Source organism: Salvelinus sp. IW2-2015, linkage group LG1 (genome assembly GCF_002910315.2).
Source record: "Salvelinus sp. IW2-2015 linkage group LG1, ASM291031v2, whole genome shotgun sequence".
NCBI classification, from domain to species: domain Eukaryota; kingdom Metazoa; phylum Chordata; class Actinopteri; order Salmoniformes; family Salmonidae; genus Salvelinus; species Salvelinus sp. IW2-2015.
Window position 1 is genome coordinate 9,622,725 of NC_036838.1, and position 20,570 is coordinate 9,643,294.

The following is a 20,570-nucleotide window of genomic DNA, read 5'->3' on the forward strand; positions in this document are numbered from 1 at the left end:
CTGTTGGTCTAGGATGCCTTAAAAAGTGGGGGCATGGATCAGAAAACCGATCTGTATCTGGTGTGACCACCATTTGCCTCATGCAATGCGACACATCTCCTTCGCATAGAGATGATCAGGCTGTTGATTGTGGCCTGTGGAATGTTGTCCCACTCCTCTTCAATGGCTGTGCGAAGTTGCTGGATATTGGTTGGAACTGGAACGCGCTGTCGTACACGTCAATCCAGATCATCCCAAACATGCTCAATGGGTGACAATGTCTGGTAAGTATTCAGGCCATGGAAGAAATGGGACGTTTTCAGCTTCCAAGAATTGTGCACAGATCCTTGTGACATTGGGCTGTGCATTACCATGCTGAAACATGAGGTGATGGTGGCGGATGAATGGTACGACAATGGGCCTCAGGATCTTGTCACGGTATTTCTGTGCATTCAAATTGCCATCAATAAAAAGCATTTGTGTTTGTTGTTCGTAGCTTATTCCTACCCATACCATAAACCCACCGCCACCACGGGGCACTCTGTTCACAACGTTGACATCGACAAACCGTTCTCCCACACAACACCTTACACGTGGTCTGTGGTTGTGAGGCCGGTTGGACGTACTGCCAAATTCTCTAAAATGACGGAGGAGGCTCTGTGGCATTGTGTTGTATGACAAAACTGCACATTTTAGAGTGGCCTTTTATTGTCTCAAGCAGAAGGTGCACCTGTGTAATGACCATGCTGTTTAATCAACTTCTTGATATGCCACACCTGTCAGGTGGATAGATTATCTTAGCAAAGGAGAAATACTCATTATCAGAGATGTAAACAATTTTGAGCACAAAATTTGAGAGAAATAAGTGTTTTTGTTCGTATGGAATATTTCTGGGATGTTTTATTTCATGAAACATGGGACCAACAACACTTTATATGTTGCGTTTATATTTTTGTTCAGTGTAAATGGCAATTTATTTTAAAAAAGAAACTGAGAGCAACAATAGATATAGCAAATCTATTCTATGATCCCCAGCAGAGATGATCTCTATCTCAGAAATTCCCAGGTGCATCCTGTCGATGAAATCTGTAACCATGGTTTCTGAAGAGGTGGTTCAGGAGCTTGGATAAAATCCAAATCACTGTGCCGAATACAACAGGTGTAGACTTTACTGTTAAATGCTTACTTACGAGGCCTTTCCCAACAATGCAGAGTTAAAAAGTAAGAACATTTGCAAATCAAAATGGAACATTTTCATGAAATAAAAAATAATGAGGCTATATGCAAGGAGTACCGATACCGAGTCAATGTGCAGGGGTACTTAAGGTAGTTAAGGTAATACAGTATGTACATGTACTGTAGGTAGGGGTAAAAATGACTAGGCAAACTAGATAGATCACAAAAAGAGTAGTAGCAGCAGCGTATGTGGCGAGTGTGAAAGTGTGTACCATCAATATACAGCTGAAGTCGGAAGTTTACATACACTTAGGTTGGAGTCATTAAAACTTGTTTTTCAACCACTCCAAACATTTCTTGTTAACAAACTATAGTTTTGGCAAGTCGGTTAGGAGATCTACATTGTGCATGACACAAGTCATTTTTCCAACAATTGTTTACAGACAGATTATTTCACTTATAATTCACTGTATCACAAGCTGACTGTGCCTTTAAACAGCTTGGAAAATTCCAGAAAATAATGTCATGGCCTTAGAAGCTTCTGATAGGCTAATTTACATCATTTGAGTCAATTGGAGGTGTACCTGTGGATGTATTTCAAGGCCGACCTTCAAACTCATTGCCTCTTTGCTTGACATAATGGGAAAATCAAAAGAAATCAGCCAAGACCTCAGAAAAAAAAATTGTAGACCTCCACAAGTCTGGTTCATCCTTGGGAGCAATTTCCAAACGCCTGCAGGTACCACGTTCATCTGTACAAACAATAGTACACAAGTATAAACACCATGGGACCACGCAGCCGTCATACCGCTCAGGAAGGAGACCCGTTCTGTCTACTAGAGATGAACATAAACTCAGCAAAAAAAGAAACGTCCCCTTTTCAGGACCCTGTCTTTCAAAGATAATTCGTAAAAATCCAAATAACTTCACAGATCTTCATTGTAAAGGGTTAAACACTGTTTCCCATGCTTGTTCAATGAACCATTAACAATTAATGAACATGCACCTGTGGAACGGTCGTTAAGATACTAACAGTTTACAGACGGTAGGCAATTAAGGTCACAGTTATGAAAACTTAGGACACTAAAGAGGCCTTTCTACTGACTCTGAAAAACACCAAAAGAAAGATGCCCAGGGTCCCTGCTCATCTGCGTGAATGTGCGTTAGGCATGCTGCAAGGGGGCATGAGGACTGCAGATGTGGCCAGAGCAATACATTGCAATGTCCGTACTGTGAGATGCCTAAGACATCGCTACAGGGAGACAGGACGGACAGCTGATCATCCTCGCAGTGGCAGACCACTCAGTGGCAGACCACGTGTAAGAACACCTCCACAGGATCGGTACATCCGAACATCACACCTGCGGGACAGGTACAGCATGGCAACAACAACTGCCCGAGGTACACCAGGAACACACAATCCCTCCATCAGTGCTCAGACTGTTCGCAATAGGCTGAGAGAGGTTGGACTGAGGGCTTGTAGGTCTGTTGTAAGGCAGGTCCTCACCAGATATCACCGGCAACAACGGGCACAAACCCACCGTTGCTAGACCAGACAGGACTGGCAAAAAGTGCTCTTCACTGACGAGCCGCGGTTTTGTCTCACCAGGGGTGATGGTCGGATTCGCGTTTATCGTCAAAGGAATGAGGGTCCGTCATGGTCTGGGACGGTGTGTCACAGCATCATTGGATTGAGCTTGTTGTCATTGCAGGCAATCTCAACGCTGTGCGTTACAGGGAAGACATCCTCCTCCCTCATGTGGTACCCTTCCTGCAGGCTCATCCTGACATGACCCTCCAGTATGACAATGCCACCAGCCAAACTGCTCGTTCTGTGTGTGATTTCCTGCAAGACAGGAATGTCAGTGTTCTGTCATGGACAGCGAAGAGCCCGGATCTCAATCCCATTGAGCACATCTGAGACCTGTTGGATCAGAGGGTGAGGGCTAGGGCCATTCCTCCCAGAAATGTCCGAGAACTTGCAGGTGCCTTGGTGGAAGAGTGGGGTAACATCTCACAGCAAGAACTGGCAAATCTGGTGCAGTCCATGAGGAGGAGATGCACTACAGTACTTAATGCAGCTGGTGGCCACACCAGATACTGACTGTTACTTTTGATTTTAACCCCCTCTTTTTTCAGGGACACATTATTCCCTTTCTGTTAGTCACATGTCTGTGGAACATGTTCCGTTTATGTCTCAGTTGTTGAATCTTGTTATGTTCATACAAATATTTACACATGTTAAGTTTGCTGAAAATAAACGCAGTTGACAGTGAGAGGAAGTTGCTTTTTTTGCTGAGTTTACTTTGGTGCAAAAAGTATAAATCAATCCCAGAACAACAGCAAAGGACCTTGTGAAGATGCTGGAGGAAACAGGTACAAAAGTATCTATATCCACAGTAAAACGAGTCCTATATCGACCTAACCTGAAAGGCCGCTCAGCAAGGAAGAAGCCACTGCTCCAAAAACGCCATAAAAAAGCCAGACTACGGTTTGCATCTGCACATGGGGATAAAGATCGTACTTTTTGGAGAAATGTCCTCTGGTCAGATGAAACAAAATAGAACTGTTTGGCCATAATGACCATCATTATGTTTGGAGGAAAAATGGGGAGGCTTGCAAGCTGAAGAACACCATCCCAACCATGAAGCTCGGAGGTGGCAGCATCATGTTGTGGGGGTGCTTTGCTGCAGGAGGGACTGGTGCACTTCACAAAATAGATGGCATCATGAGGAAAGAAAGTTATGTGGATATATTGAAGCAACATCTCAAGACATCAGCCAGGAAGTTAAAGCTTGGTCGCAAATGGGTCTTCCAAATGGACAATGACACCAAGCATGCTTCCAAAGTTGTGGCAAAATGGTTTAAGGACAACAATGTCAAGGTATTGGAGTGGCCATTACAAAGCCCTGACCTCAAACCCATAGAAAATGTGTGGGCAGAACTTGAAAAGTGTGTGCGAGCAAGGAGGCCTACAAACCTGGCTCAGTTACACCAGCTCTGTCAGGAGGAATCGGCCAAAATTCACCCAACTTATTGTGGGAAGCTTGTGGAAGGCTACTTGAAACGTTTGACCCAAGTTAAACAATTTAAAGGCAATGTTACCAAATACTAATTGAGTGTATGTAAACTTCTGATCCACTGGGAATGTGTTGAAAGAAATAAAAGCTGAAATAAATCATTCTCTCTACAATTATTCTGACATTTCACATTCTTAAAATAAAGTGGTGATGCTAACTGACCTAAGACAGGGAATTTTTTACTAGGATTAAATGTCAGGAATTGTGAAAAACTGAGTTTAAATGTTTTTTGGTTAAGATGTATGTAAACTTCCGACTTCAACTGTACATGAGTTACACAACTAATTAATATAGACAATAGAATAGTGACATATACAAAAGTGACATGCATGATACATGATATAGTGGAAAATGTCCATCATACTAAAGTTTTTAGGATATGACCATTGTAGGAAATAATTTCCCCAATTCAGCAGTTTGGGGAGCTTTCAGGTCAGGACTTGGTACTGCAGCAGCCTTAGGAGTTGTCATCTCATGCTGAAGCTACTGGTAGTGAGTGTATTTCATTCAACTCAACCATGGCATCATTTCTAGACGTGTGCTTATGCCTACCAAGAAAAGGGAAAACAATTAGGCACCTGACTTCGTCATATTAACATAAAAAAAATGTTACAGTAGCTAATAAATTGAGCAGCAATGGTTGCCAACTATCGTCTAGCAAGTTTGATAAGAATCTGTCACACTTTTCAATTGTTTAACCCAGCCTGTATTTAACGGACTGAAAATGAGAGCTTATTGTGCAGAGTGTGTTTGACAGTACCTTCCCTCTACGTCGAGGATGTTTTCCGGAAGACACACATTCAGGGTCTCGGGCAGCAGGAAGACCACACAGCCGCTGCCAATGGCGGTGGCGGCGAAGATAAGTGGGGGCGTGAACACCCAATAGTCCTCCAGCAGCATGACCATGGGGACCAGTGAGCCCCCCATACGCCCCATGAATGAGGTGTAACCTAAACCACACTGTCTGAAGGAGGAGGGGAGTGCAAAGTCCGTGTTAACACAGTCTATCCTGGGGTCTCATTAAGAAAAGTTGCCTACTTTCTTACTTACATTTCACAGTCAACTCTTAAAATGTGAGGAAACAAATGTATCCATAGTGGACAAAGTAGACTCTGTGAAGCAGAATTTGGAAACGCAGAAGACTAAGAATGACAAAAGTTCAGACGATTCAACCATCATCAAAGAAAGTAAGGTGATTTAGGAGTAGTGTGCATATGCATGTAAGTTATGGCGCTAGTTCCACAGTCGCACTTACCTGAGAACGGTGGGATAGAGCTCCGCTGTGTAGAGAAAAGCTGTAGTGAAAGCAACTTCTGAGAAGCCCTTCCCCACCACAGCTATGCAAGTGCGAACCAGGGCATTTTCTGGATGAAGAAACAAGAAGGATAGGATAAGAACAGGGGCGTCGTGATCCCCAAATCTGAGGGGCCACAAAGTATGTGAGGACGGCTGAGGGGTGTAAGTTGGGAGAATTTTGTATTTTTCAAACACCTGAAACAGCTTTTTCCAGCAATCTAGAGCGGCAATCATTATGCTTAATTCTATGTACAAAAATATATATATTTTTTCTATATATCTAAGCATACGTCTTTTTTAAAGAAACGAAATATGCTTCTCTGCATCTCTGCAAAATTTGAGAGGCGCACCGCGATGCGGTGTGGAGCTTGATTTGGCCTGAGCATACCTCCGGAGGCTCCGCAAATTGCATCACACCCTCCATATGAAGCCTCCGACCACATTTACGGATCAAGCTTAAATTGCCTTTGACTTGATTGATAGCTTGAAATAACTTCTTGATAGCTAGTTATGAGGGATGTCCACATACTTTTGTAAATAGTGTATCTGGGTTAGCTAAAACCAACTTTACAAAATTGCTAGGTGGCTAGTAGTATTACATTTTAGTAAATTTGACTAAATCACTCACTCAAAATGTACCAAGTATAATCTATTAAATGTATAAATATTATTTACATATTAATGTTTATGTACATTAAGTAAGTATTCAGAGACTTGCAAAATGTAGATAACCTCTCTCAACAACAATTATACAGAGCAGGCCTGACACAAAATGTAGAAATAGTAGCTTACTTTGACAACAATTCAGTGAACGCAACAAGTATTAGAGAAGATACAAAACAGACCATTTTAAAAGGTACACAATTTCCCAATAAGATTTGTAGGACAAATTATTCATATTTCACACTGTCACATTAGTGTTTGCATTTAGCCTACAACATGACATGGAGTTTCTGGAAGCATGACCCCATCCTTTAAAGTAGCACAGAACGAGTAGGACACCCAAAGTAGGTTTCTACACATCTCCCACTCTTTGCCCTGCGTCCACTCCGGATGCACACCACTCCCTCTCTTGTGCCCTTTAAACTTCACCAGAGAGTGACCTGCTTTCAAATGATGAGTAACAACTCTGTCCACACCCCTCTGTGCCACACTGTTGGCTCCCCCCTTCCCTACCACTATAGCCATCACAAAGTGAATGCACAAGGGGCATTTTAAATGCCTTCAGGGACCAGCGCCTGCGGTTTATGGGAAGGGGCCTTTGCAGGTTCCCTCATACAATGTATGCATTTATGATGGCAATGTTGAGCATCCCCCAAAACACATACTTCCACCATTTCTGCCTGTGCGTCTAACATTCTATTAGCTCTTCAGTTGGTCAAGATGGTCAACTCTGCTCATTTTCTTGTTGTAATCCATTAAAGCTCTGGAACAGATATGTTTATTCTGCCTGAATTTGGACACTAGTTTTAGGATGTCCTTCCCTGAGCTGTTTGTGGACAGACAATCTCTTTTGACCCTCCACCAACACGCCATTACATTATCTGCAGACCATTTTACACTCTGACCTCTCTGGAGCTTTCCCTTCATAATGGCCTTGGGGAAGTTCTTACGATTGGGCCTTACTATGCCACAACAATCAGTACGGTGGATGCCCATGAGTGCTCCCTATGGGCATGACGCCTCTGGATAAAAGTCCCAGGATAAGAGAAGAGCAACTGTGATATGCATATATCAAGTAGAAGAGCAACTGAGTTTTAAACCATTGCATTGATATTCAATGTCACTGTTTAGTATTTTGTGAGTTGTTTTAATATGTCAGAAACTCTTCAATACAGGACCTGAATCACAAGATGAGTGTGCATAGAGTGTTTTTAATAACCTACCTGTGGGGATAGCGGTATTGAGAGCTATCAGCGCTCCCGTGATGATGAGAGACCACGCCTGGCCATTTCTTCGGCCAATGCGATCCAAGGCGAAGTAGGCCCCCACTTTGGCTGGGACTTCAATTGCGCCGTAGACAAAATGAGTGAGGTACATGTTCAGACCAAACCCTGTAATCTTAAAGCTGATCCCATAGTATGCGAACGACACAGCAAACCTTTTGGGAGGTAAATATAGGTAAAAACATTACTTGCAGTTTCAGTGAGGGCTCAACATATATTATAATCAGTAATTGGGGAAACTTGAAATATGAGTAAGTGAAAGAAAGTATGCAAGGGAAACATTTTATGGGGCAGAATGTTTTAATTAAAACGTGTTGAAAGTGGAATCATGGAGATTGCAGGTCTAAACTGGACACAAATGTACATGCATGCCACAAACTATACACACACACACACACACCTATTTCTCTTCACAGCAGTAAGTCCACTCTCGCCCTAGCTTAGGGGCAGGCAGACTCTATATCTCCAATCAAAGTTATGGGTGGAGTTGTGGAATCATAGACCTTTCAGGCCTAAACTGGAGACAAACACACTCATGCACAAACACACACACACACATTTCTTCCCAAATACTCCACTCTCCCTAGCTTAGGGACAGGCAGCTTCGCTAATTGTCTGTCTCATCAAAAAGGTCAAGGGTGAAAAATTTTTTCCTCATACCAGAATATTCCTGAGCAAATAGTGATTTTCCTGAGCTTGGGTGTCTTGACCAGATCCAAGTAGGAATAGTTCTTTTTGGCAACCTCAGAAACAGTTATCTTCCTCAAAGTCTAAGATAAGAACGAATCAGAATATAAAGTTCAGAGGGTAATGTTCAGATATATTTTATTAGTCAAGTTTCAGTAGAATAATTTTGGTCTGCATTTATTCTATAATGCTCAATAGGTAATAAGCAGAGCTTTGCAAAATATATATTTTTTTTTAAACAATTGGACAAAATGTAAAACCTCCAAGATAAATTGTATTTCGTACAAAAGTTTTCATTCAACTGTCAGATGAATTTCAGGATTTATCCATTTGTTCTCAAACACATGTATTTTAAGACATGAGAAAATGATGGTGTTTCGTTTACATTTCATTCAATTATGTATTTACTGTGTCTTCAGAAAGTATTCATACTTATTCCACATTTTGTTGTGTAACAGCATGATTTTAAAATGGATTAAATTGATATGTTTTCTCACCCATCTACACACAATGCTCCATAATGACAAAGTGAAAATATGTTTTTATACATTTTAGAAAATGTATTGAAAACGAAATACAGAAATATCTAATTTACATAAGTATTCATACCCCGGAGTCAATACTTTGTAGAAGCACCTTTGGCAGTGATTACAGCTGTGAGTCTTCCTAGGTAAGTCTCGAAGAGCTTTCCACACCTGGATTGTGGATTGACATTTTTTATTTTTTATTATTCAAGCTCTGTCAAGTTGGTTGCTGATCATTGCTAGATAACCATTTTCAGATCTTGCCATATATTTTATAGTAGATATAAGAAAAAACTAACTCGGCCACTCAGGAACATTCACTGTCTTCTTGGTAAGCAACTCCAGTGATATTTGGCCTTGTGTTTTCGGTTATTATCCAGCTGAAATGTGAATTCATCTCCCAATATCTGGTGGAAAACACACTGAACCAGGTTTTCCTCTAGGATTGTGTCTGTGCTTAGCTCTATTCCGTTTATTTTTTATCCTGAAAAACTCCCCAGTCCTTAACAATTACAAGCATACCAAAAAGATGATGCAGCCACCACTTTGCTTAAACATATGGAGAGTGGTAGTATGTAATGTGTTGTATTGGATTTACCCCAAACATGACACTTTCAGGACAAAAAGTGAATTACTTTGCCAGATTTTTTCCATCATTACTTTAGTGCCTTGTTGCAAACAAGATGCATGTTTTGGAATATTTGTATTCTGTACAGGCGTCCTTCTTTTCACTACAATGTTGTTGATCCATCCTCAGTTTTCTCCTATCACAGCCATTAAACTCTGTGACTGTTTTAAAACATTCCCAAACCAGAAACCGTGGATTGACGGCAGCATTCGCGTGAAACTGAAAGCGCGAACCACTGCTTTTAACCAGGGCAAGGTGACCGGAAACATGACCGAATACAAACAGTGTAGCTATTCTCTCCGCAAGGCAATCAAACTAGCTAAGTCCCAGTATAGAGACAAAATAGAGTCGCAATTCAACAGCTCAGACACAAGAGGTATGTGGCAGGGTCTACAGTCAATCACGGATTACAAAAAGAAAACCAGCCCCGTCGCGGACCAGGATGTCTTGCTCCCAGACAGGCTAAATAACTTTTTTGCACGCTTTGAGGACAATACAGTGCCACTGACACGGCCCGCTACCAAAACCTGCGGGCTCTCCTTCACTGCAGCCGAGGTGAGTAAAACATTTAAACGTGTTAAACCTCGCAAGGCTGCAGGTCCAGGACGGCATTCCAGCCGCGTCCTCAGAGCATGCGCAGACCAGCTGGCTGGTGTGTTTACGGACATATTCAATCAATCCTTATCCCAGTCTGCTGCCCACATGCTTCAAGAGGGCCACCATTGTCCTGTTCCCAAGAAAGCTAAGGTAACTGAGCTAAACGACTACCGCCCTAGCACTCACTTCGTCATCATGAAGTGCTTTGAGAGACTAGTCAAGGACCATATCACCTCCACCCTACCGGACACCCTAGACCCACTCCAATTTGCTTACCGACCAATAGGTCCACAGACGACGCAATCGCAACCACACTGCACACTGCCCTAACCCATCTGGACAAGAGGAATACCTATGTGAGAATGCTGTTCATCGACTACAGCTCAGCATTTAACACCATAGTACCTCCAAACTCGTCATCAAGCTCGAGACCTGGGTCTCGACCCGCCCTGTGCAACTGGGTCCTGGACTTCCTGACGGGCCGCCCCCAGGTGGTGAGGGAAGGTAACAACATCTCCACCCCGCTGATCCTCAACCACTGGGGCCCCACAAGGGTGCGTTCTGAGCCCTCTCCTGTACTCCCTGTTCACCCACGACTGCGTGGCCATGCACGCTCCAACTCATCATCAAGTTTGCGGATGACAACTACAGTGGTAGGCTTGATTACCAACAACGACGAGACGGCCTACAGGGAGGAGTGAGGCCTCGGAGTGTGGTGTCAGGAAAATAACCTCACACTCAACGTCAACAAAACAAAGGAGATGATTGTGGACTTCAGGAAACAGCAGAGGGAGCACCCCCTATCCACATCGACGGCAGTAGTGGAGAAGGTGGAAGTTTTAAGTTCCTCGTGTACAACATCACGGACAAACTGAATTGGTCACCCACACAGACAGCGTTGTGAAAAGGCGCAGCAGCGCCTCTCAACCTCAGGAGGCTGAAGAAATTCGGCTTGTCACCAAAAGCACTCACAAACTTCTACAGATGCACAATCGAGAGCATCCTGTCGGGCTGTATCACCGCCTGGTACGGCAACTGCTCCGCCACAACCGTTAAGGCTCTCCAGAGGGTAGTGAGGTCTGCACAACCGATCACCGGGGGCAAACTACCTGCCCTCCAGGACACCTACACCACCCGATGTCACAGGAAGGCCATAAAGATCATCAAGGACAGCAACCACCCAAGCCACTGCCTGTTCACCCCGCTATCATCCAGAAGGCGAGGTCAGTACAGGTGCATCAAAGCAGGGACCGAGAGACTGAAAAACAGCTTCTATCTCAAGCCATCAGACTAAACAGCCACCACTAACATTTAGCGGCCGCTGCCAACATACTGACTCAACTCCAGCCACTTTAATAAAGGAATTGATGGAAATTATGTAAAAATGTACCACTATCCACTTTAAACAATGCCACTTAATATAATGTTTACATACCCTACATTACTCATCTCATATGTATATGTATATACTGTACTCTATATCATCTACTGCATCTTGCCATCTTTATGTAATACATGTATCACTAGCCACTTTAAACTATGCCACTTTATGTTTACATACCCTACATTACTCATCTCATATGTAATATACTGTACTCTATACATCTACTGCATCTTGCCTATGCCGTTCTGTACCATCACTCATTCATATATCTTTATGTACATATTCTTTATCCCTTTACACTTGTTTGTATAAGGTAGTAGTTGTGGAATTGTTAGGTTAGATTACTTGTTGGTTATTACTGCATTGTCGGAACTAGAAGCACAAGCATTTCGCTACACTCGCATTAACATCTGCTAACCATGTGTATGTGACAAATTTGATTTGATTTGATTTGATTTGAAAGTCCCCATTGGCCTCATATTGAAATCCCTTAGTGGTTTCCTTCCTCTCTGGAGGAAGGACACCTGTATCTTTGTAGTGACTGGGTGTATTGATACACCATCCAAATTGTAATTTTTAACTTCACCATGCTCAAGGGGATATTTAATATCTGTTTAATTTTTTTTTTTTTTTTACACATCTACAATAGGTGCCCTTGTTTGGGATGCATTGGAAAAACTCCCTGGTCTTTGTGGTTGAATCTGTGTTTCACTGCTAGACTGAGGGACCTTACAAATAATTGTATGTGTGGGGTACAGAGACGAGGTAATCATTCAAAAATAATGTTAAACACTTATTGCAAACAGAGTGTGTCCATGCAACTTATTATGTGACTTGTTAAGCAAATTTTGCCATAACAAAAGGCTTGAATATCCTAGTTACTGACTCAAGAATTATGATATTTTAATATTCAGACTTTTTTAAATTCAGGCTGTAACACAAAAATGTTGGGAAAAATTCAAGGGGTTTGAATAGTTTCTGAAGGCAATGTATTTACATGTATTTTTTGATAGCACCCAGGGCTGGGGTCAATTTAAATCCCAGGCAATTCAGGAAGTGTACTGAAATTACAATTACAAATCCAATTCCCTTCAATGCTTTTCAATTCGAAAAATGTGGAATTGGAATTCAGAATTGATTGGAATTGAAATGGACCCCTACCCTGATAGCAGAACATTATTAAACTGAGAAGAAAGAGTCCCTAGTGTACACCTGGGTTCGTTGACTCACCTCAGTGTCTAGTTTTGCAGCGTAACCATACTTCCCATTCATTATGGCACACTGCACCAAATACTTCTTTGCCTCCTTAACTTTGCCTTTGGCCAGTAGCCATCTGGCAGACTCTGGTATCCACCTAAACGAAGAAAAAAAAATCTGGATGTTATATTTGTCATTATCCACTGTGGTAACAGGATAATATCTTGGACACAAAATCTGAGATTCAAACCATGAGCACATTGATTCATTAATGACCTTTAATAATAATAATGCACTTTAATCCTTCATCAATCACTGTACTGTTATTCGTTTTGTTTCATTCGTAACTCTACATTAGATGTACTGCATAACGCTAACAGGTGGGAACACATCATGCGTGCGTCTTCTTTTCCGTTGGCAACTTTCAAATGTATGTAGTTCTGTCCTTGAGCTGTTCTTGTCTATTGATGTTCTGTATTATGTCATTCTGTATTATGTTACATTTGAGCAAATGTATAAAACTAAAACTGAAATATCACATTTACATAAGTATTCAGACCATTTACTCAGTACTTTGTTGAAGCACCTGTGGCAGCGATTACAGCCTTAAGTCTTATTGGGTATGACGCTACAAGCTTGGCACACCTGTATTTGGGGAGTTTCTCCCATTTTCTCTGCAGATCCTTTCAAGCTCTGTCAGGTTGGATGGGGAGCGTTGCTGCACAGCTATCTTCAGGTCTCTCCAGAGATGTTCGATCGGGTTCGGGTTCTGGCTGGGCCACTCAAGGACATTCAGATACTTGACCTGACGCCACTCCTGCGTTGTCTTGGCTGTGTGCTTAGAGTCGTTGTCCTGTTGGAAGGTGAACCTTCGCCCCAGTCTGAGGTCCTGAGCACTCTGGAGCAGGTTTTCGTCAAGGATCTCTCTGTACTTTGCGCCATTCATCTTTCCCTCAACCTGACTGGTCTCCTAGTCCCTGCCGCAGAAAAATATCCCCACAGCATGATGCTGTCACCACCATGCTTCACCATAGGGATGGTGCCAGGTTTCCTCCAGACGTGACAAATAGTTCAATCTTGGTTTCATCAGACCAGAGAATTTTGTTTATGATGGTCTGAGAGTCCTTTAGGTGCCTTTTTGCAAATTCCAAGCTGGCTGTCATGTGCCTTTTACGTCTGGCCACTCTACATTTAAGGCCTGATTAGTGGAGTGTTGCAGAGATGGTTGTCCTTCTGGAAAGTTCTCTCATCTCCACAGAGGAACTCTGGAGCTCTGTCAGAGTGACCATCGGGTTCTTGGTCACCTCCCTGACCAAGGCCCTTCTCCCCCGATTGCTCTGTTTGGCCGGGCAGCCAGCTCTAGGAAGAGTCTTGGTGGTTCCAAACGTCTTCCATTTAAGAATGATGGAGGCCACTGTGTTCTTGGGGACCTTCAACCCTGCAGACATTTTTTGTAACCTTCCCCAGATCTGTGCCTCAACACAATCCTGTCTCAGAGCTCTACGAACAATTCCTTCGACCTCATGGCTTGGTTTTTGCTCTGACATGCACTGTCAACTGTGGGATCTTATATAGACAGGTGTGTGCCTTTCCAAATAATGTCCAATCAATTCAATTTACCACAGGTGGACTCCCAAATTGTATAAACATATTTCAGTTTCTTGTTTGTAATACATTTGCAAAAATGTCTACAAATCTGTGTTCACTTTGTCATTATGGGGTATTGTGTGTAGATTGATGGGAAAAAATAATACATTTTAGAATAAGGCTGTAATGTAACAAAGTGTGGAACAGGGAAAGGGGGAAGAATACTTTCCGAATGCACTGTATGTCATGGCTATGATGTTATTGACTATGGGCTATTAAGGTCTTGCTCCAAAACCACTTCTATAGTATCACAGCAAAAATCTGTAAGATACTGTCCTTTCTTTTTTTAAATAGTCTGTTTAATGAGATTTTTGTGACATTTCAAGTGTAAAGATGAACAGATTACTCAATTAATTTCCTTCCCACATTTGTCAGAAATATACTGTCTTTTACAGGGTTGGACTTCATTCCATTTCAATTCAGGAAGTACACTGAAATTCAAGTTTACTTCCTGAATTGACTGAATTGAAATGGCATTGCCCCCAACCTGGAGTTTTTCTAGCCCCATCTTACCACCAGGAAATGATTGCAGCGATGCAGGGGGACGTCACCACCAGCATGAGATATCTCCAGTCTCGTATGAAGTATGCCAGGAGGGCCAGGAGCATGTTGCCCACACTCCAGCCCAGACTGATAATGGTCCCTGTGAAGGTGCGATGCTTAATGTCCGTCCACTCTATACCTGGAGGGAAAAACACAACTGCAACTTACCTCTGTGTACAGTAAATAGCATTTATGGGATAGGTTAAAAAATATATATTGTCAGGGTAGTCCTTTAGGACTGATTTTGGGCCCATTGCTTTAAAATGACTGTCTGGGATCTGGAAGTCTGTTCAATGGACATTTCAATTCTTGATGAAGCCTCAAACGGTCTTTCACTATCATAACCCAAAATATAACGTCTTATACCTTTATTGTTCTCAAACAAGAATGTAAACAAACCATGTATAGCTTTGTTTAAAACTATCATGTGGATGTCATGGACTGTAAGTCCTTGCATCTGGAGTGCTGTCTATAAATTTGAGAGGGGTTACATTTTTCCATTGGATGTTCAGTCCTTGCATCCATAGCTCTGTCTATAAATTTGAGAGGGGTTAAATTTCCCAGTGGATGTTCAGTCCTTGTATCCATAGCTCTGTCTATTAATTTGAGTGTGGCTGCATTGTTGTTGTTTGAACTACAAATTGCCCCTTTAATCAACACATATCATGTTATAGGAAACCCAGTGGGGGTTAAAGATCATAATAGTACTCAGGGCAAGAGTGGTAATGGTCATTCCCGTCAGTGCGACTCCACAGAGGGTCCTGGTCACGGCAAACATGACGTAAGAGACAGAGAAGGCGGACATGGTTCCAAACACGGCACTGGCCACGAAGGACACTAGGATCATGGGCTTCCGACCAAATCTGCAGCAGGAGAGAAAGGGGAAAGATTCAGAGTTCCTTCAGCGGTCTTCACTGTCTGAATGTCTGCCACAAAATACAGAAGTACAGCGATTTCTCTCTCCCAAAAATTATTTTAACCACTAGCCCTAACCCTGACCTTAATCCAAACGTTAACCTGACTAACTTGGTCATCGAATTCTGATGATATAGCAAATTGAGTCATTTGTAGCATCTAGTAAGTAAGGACATTCTCTTTTATTGTGACCATCAGTCTGCAGCTAATGTATGACTGTCTACTTCTATCGAGACCGTGTTAAGAAAGCAATGCCAATTTTCTTGTTTCATGTTGAGAAAAGACAACACAGTTTTGAAACATGGCCAAGCCTATGTTTTGTAAATTATGTTTGTATGCAAGATGCTGTGGTCAAGTGGTAACATGCATGTCCTGTAAATGTTGAATTTGGGAACATTAATATTGTCAAATATTTGTCACAGTTATTACCATAGAATAATTTGATTCTAATAGGATAAATAACATACTTATCTGAGAGGTATCCAAATATAACTGCACCGATTGTGACTCCAACGAAAAAGAAAGTAGCAACGGCCTGGTTTAATTTCTTACGGTCACACACCAAATCCCACTGTGAAAAAATAAAAAATAAACAGGTTCATAAATCAGAATTAACCCCCAGTTCCACCAGTTTTCCCACAAGCACCCCAAGGTGTCATAAAACAGCAAACAAGGCCTTTCACACCACAATGTGAAAAGAAATGATCCAAGCCAGCACAGTTCGGTTTGGGTCAGCCATGTAGGGTAAAGACTTGGGCTGCAGTGTGACCGTATTACCGCCACACTGGCAGTCATGAGTCAAGACCGCATAAAATTCCATGTGGCAGTTGAGTCACGGTAATCTCCTCTTATGCACTCTGGACAGGCTTTGATAGTACCCAACTCACTAATGACCATGAAGTCCTAATGGCCTGGTACTCAGGGTTCCATTGTCCCTCTAACCACTCTGACATCAACGCAAATGGAATAGAAAATCACATCAAACACTTATCAGAAAAACAGTATCATGCTTTTAAAACTCACCTCACTGTGATGATCAATTTAAAGAAAGATGTTCAACAGCAGGTTGAAACTGAGTGTAAAACATGGTCGTTGTGGATGTTGTTTCAAAGCCTAACACAACAAAATGGACAGCTTTTTCTAAGATGATTATTCATTCAAAACACCTATACGAATATTGGAGCTTAAGCAATCGCATAGGCTTATGAGCTCAATCCCGAAGAAAAACCCCTGAATACATACAGTTGAAGTAGGAAGTTTACATACACCTTAGCCAAATACATTTAAACTCAGTTTTTCACAATTCCTGACATTTAATCCTAGTAAAAATTCCCTGTTTTAGGTTAGCTAGGATCACCACTATTTTAAGAATGTGAAATGTCAGAATAATAGTAGAGAGAATTATTTATTTCAGCTTGTATTTCTTTCATCATATTCCCAGTGGGTCAGAAGTTTACATACACTCAATTAGTATTTGGTAGCAGTGCCTTTAAATTGTTTAACTTGGGTCAAACGTTTCAGGTAGCCTTTCACAAGCTTCCCACAATAAGTTGGGTGAATTTTGGCCCATTCCTCCTGACAGAGCTGGTGTAACTGAGTCAGGTTTGTAGGCCTCCTTGCTCGCACACGCTTTTTTAGTTCTGCCCACAAATTTTCTATGGGATTGAGGTCAGGGCTTTGTAATGGCCACTCCAATATCTTGACTTTGCCACAACTTTGGAAGTATGCTTGGGGTCATTGTCCATTTGGAAGACCCATTTGCGATCAAGCTTTAACTTCCTGACTGATGTCTTGAGCTGTTGCTTCAATATATCCACCTAATTTTCTTTCCTCGTGATGCCATCTATTTTGTGAAATGCACCAGTCCCTCCTACAGCAAAGCACCAAATCAAATCAAATCAAATTTTATTTGTCACATACACATGGTTAGCAGATGTTAACAACATGATGCTGTCACCCCCTTGCTTCACGTTTGGGATGGTGTTCTTCAGCTTGTAAGCCTCTCCCTTTTTCCTCCAAACATAACGATGGTCATTATGGCCAAACAGTTCTATTTTTGTTTCATCAGACCAGAGGACATTTCTCCAAAAAGTTCGATTTCTCCAAAAAGTTCGATCTTTGCCCCCATGTGCAGTTGCAAATCGTAGTCTGGCTTTTTTATGGCGGTTTTGGAGCAGTGGCTTCTTCCTTGCTGAGCGGCCTTTCAGGTTATGTCGATATAGGACTTGTTTTACTGTGGATATAGATACTTTTGTACCTGTTTCCTCCTGCATCTTCACAAGGTCCTTTGCTGTTGTTCTGGGATTGATTTGCACTTTTTGCACCCCAGCACGTTCTTCTCTAGGAGACAGAACGCGTCTCCTTCCTTAGCGGTATGACGGCTGTGTGGTCCCATAATGTTTATACTTGCGTACTGTTGTTTGTACAGAGAGCGTGGTACCTTCAGGCGTTTGGAAATTGCTCCCAAGGCTGAACCAGACAACCAGGTCTACAATTTTTTTCTGAGGTCTTGGCTGATTTATTTCGATTTTCCCATGATCTCAAGCAAAGAGGTACTGAGTTTGAAGGTAGGCCTTGAAATATATCCACAGGTACACCTCCAATTGACTCAAATGATGTCAATTAGTCTATCAGAAGCTTCTAAGGCCATGACATCATTTTCTGGAATTTTCCAAGCTGTTTAAAGGCACAGTCAACTTAGTGTATGTAAACTTCTGACCCACTGGAATTGTGATACAGTGAATTATAATTGAAATAATCCGTCTGTAAACAATTGTTGGAAAAATTACTTATGTCGTGCACAAAGTAAATGTCCTAACCGACTTGTCAAAACTATAGTTTGTTAACAAGAAATTTGTGGAGTGGTTGAAAAACGAGTTTTAATGACTCCAACCTGAGTGTAAACTTCCGACTTCCGCATATTACGGATGGCAGAAGAACAGATTTTCTAAAGACGTATTTTTGGTAATTCCCAGCTGCACATGATGATGGAGCACATGATGACTGGGAGTGTGACAAAGTCATAGGTCACATGTTATTTGGATAGACAACAACAGATCTGTTGATGCTCAATCTATCACCCTATCAACTCATCAACTGCATCTCTGTTGATATGCAACAGCTTGCTCACGTGAAGGCTTTGGTTGGGGCTACAATTTAGGATTAGGGTAAAGGGGGATACTTAGTTAGTTGTACAACTGAATGCGTTCAACTGAAATGTGTCTTCCGCATTTAACCCAACCCCTCTGAATCAGAGAGGTGTGGGGCGCTGCCTTAATCGACATCCACGTCATCGGCGCCCGGGGAAGGTTAGTGGATAGTTAGTTGAATAATTGTTGAGAGTTAATGGAACACCTATAACCTATATAACCATATATTGCAACATCACAAACACCTCATTACCACAAACCACCACATCATCATACAATTCATCGAAGATGGGTAAAGCCATAACAAATGAAAACCAATGGAATGGATAAAAAAAATATTTTACCAGGTAAATTGACTGTGAACACATTCTCATTTACAGCAACGAGCTGGGGAATAGTTACAGGGGATGAATGAGACAATTGTAAACTGGGGATGATTAGGTGACCATGATGGTATGAGAGCCAGATTGGGAATTTAGCCAGGACACCAGGGTTAACATCCCTAATCTTACAATAAGTGCCATGGACTCTTTTAGTGACCACAGAGAGTCAGGAGACCTGTTTAACATCCCAGCCAAAAGACAGCACCCCAACATTGCCCTGGGGAATTGGGATATTTTTTTTATAGCAGAGGAAAGAGTGCCTCCTACGGGGCCTCCAACACAACTTCCAGCAGCATCTGGTCTCCCATCCAGGGACTGACCAGGACCAACCCTGTGTAGCTTCAGAAACAAGCCAGCAGTGAGATGCAGGATGGTATGCTGCTGGCCTACTGTACACTGTGTTACATATGCTGTGGTTATGAATCTGATTGGCCATCTCTTGGTAAAATATGCATGTATAAAAAATTACAATGGCAGTGCTATTTATAGCTACACAAGCTAACCACCATTCTATCAAATATTCAGTTGGAGTTACTGTAGTCATGGAAACAAATGATATTGGGGAAGTTTTACAGTTTGATCATTTTTTTCTTCTGATTGACAGAAACTACAAACAGGGTAACAATTAACATGAACTGCATGTTCACGAAGCATACATTAGACATCTATAAGCACATTAACATGACATTACATCTACATAAGGCATCAAACCCATCGGTACAAGTGTTCTGGAGGTAGGAGCTTAGACTGCTAGACCACCATTGTGGGCAACAGTGTTAATTTTTTTAATTTTACCTTCTTTTTTTTTAACTATGTAGAACAAGGGGAGGAACGATAGATTTTTACCTTGTCAGCTCGGGGATTCGATCTTGCAACCTTTCGGTTACTAGTCCAACACTAACCACTAGGCTACCCTGCCGCCCCGTTAATAATGACATTACCTGGGTGGCAGTGGTGGATGTGAACTGGGAACGGTCGTACACCCAGCCGTCCTGGCACGGCACCGACATGGACACATTGGTGTAGTTGGAGTGGCCAAGGTCAAGGGTCACCAGAGTGGCAAAGGCCCTGCAGGAGCTGAAGGAGCCGTCGGCTTCACGAGGGACCCTGAGGGCCAACGTCATGGGGTCGGCCAGGGTTTGGGGTCCATCTCCATGGATCCCGAGGGCGCAGTGGTGCGGAGGCACACCCGAGATGAAGTTGTGCAGGAGAAAGTGGAGGGGGAGAATGACCCTGGGCAAGCAGAGCAAGTGGAGCATGAGGAACTGAAACTTGGAGAAGCCACCCACCTCGTCCAACACCTCCTCGAACCTCATCACGAGAGTGTATGAGTGTGCGTGTGTGTAAAGTCAGGCAACACAGGCCTCCTTTTTCCTTCTTCCCTCTCTGTCTTCTCTCCCCCAGGAATAGGAGTCTCTCAATGTGGAGTACCCAACAGA

General features: G+C 42.4%; 1 protein-coding gene across 1 annotated transcript; it reads right to left on the reverse strand.

Moving 5' to 3' along the window:
- Positions 1-712: 712 nt before the first annotated feature.
- Positions 713-20,528, reverse strand: slc22a7a (solute carrier family 22 member 7a). Its single transcript, XM_023989842.3, has 10 exons — positions 20,073-20,528; positions 16,067-16,170; positions 15,393-15,547; positions 14,655-14,823; positions 12,528-12,651; positions 8,138-8,247; positions 7,418-7,632; positions 5,491-5,599; positions 4,996-5,199; positions 713-4,783 (listed from the first exon to the last, which is right to left on the reverse strand). Exons 1-10 carry the CDS (start codon positions 20,445-20,447, stop codon positions 4,708-4,710), a joined length of 1,641 nt encoding a protein of 546 aa, XP_023845610.1. The 5' UTR covers positions 20,448-20,528; the 3' UTR covers positions 713-4,707.
- Positions 20,529-20,570: the final 42 nt, after the last annotated feature.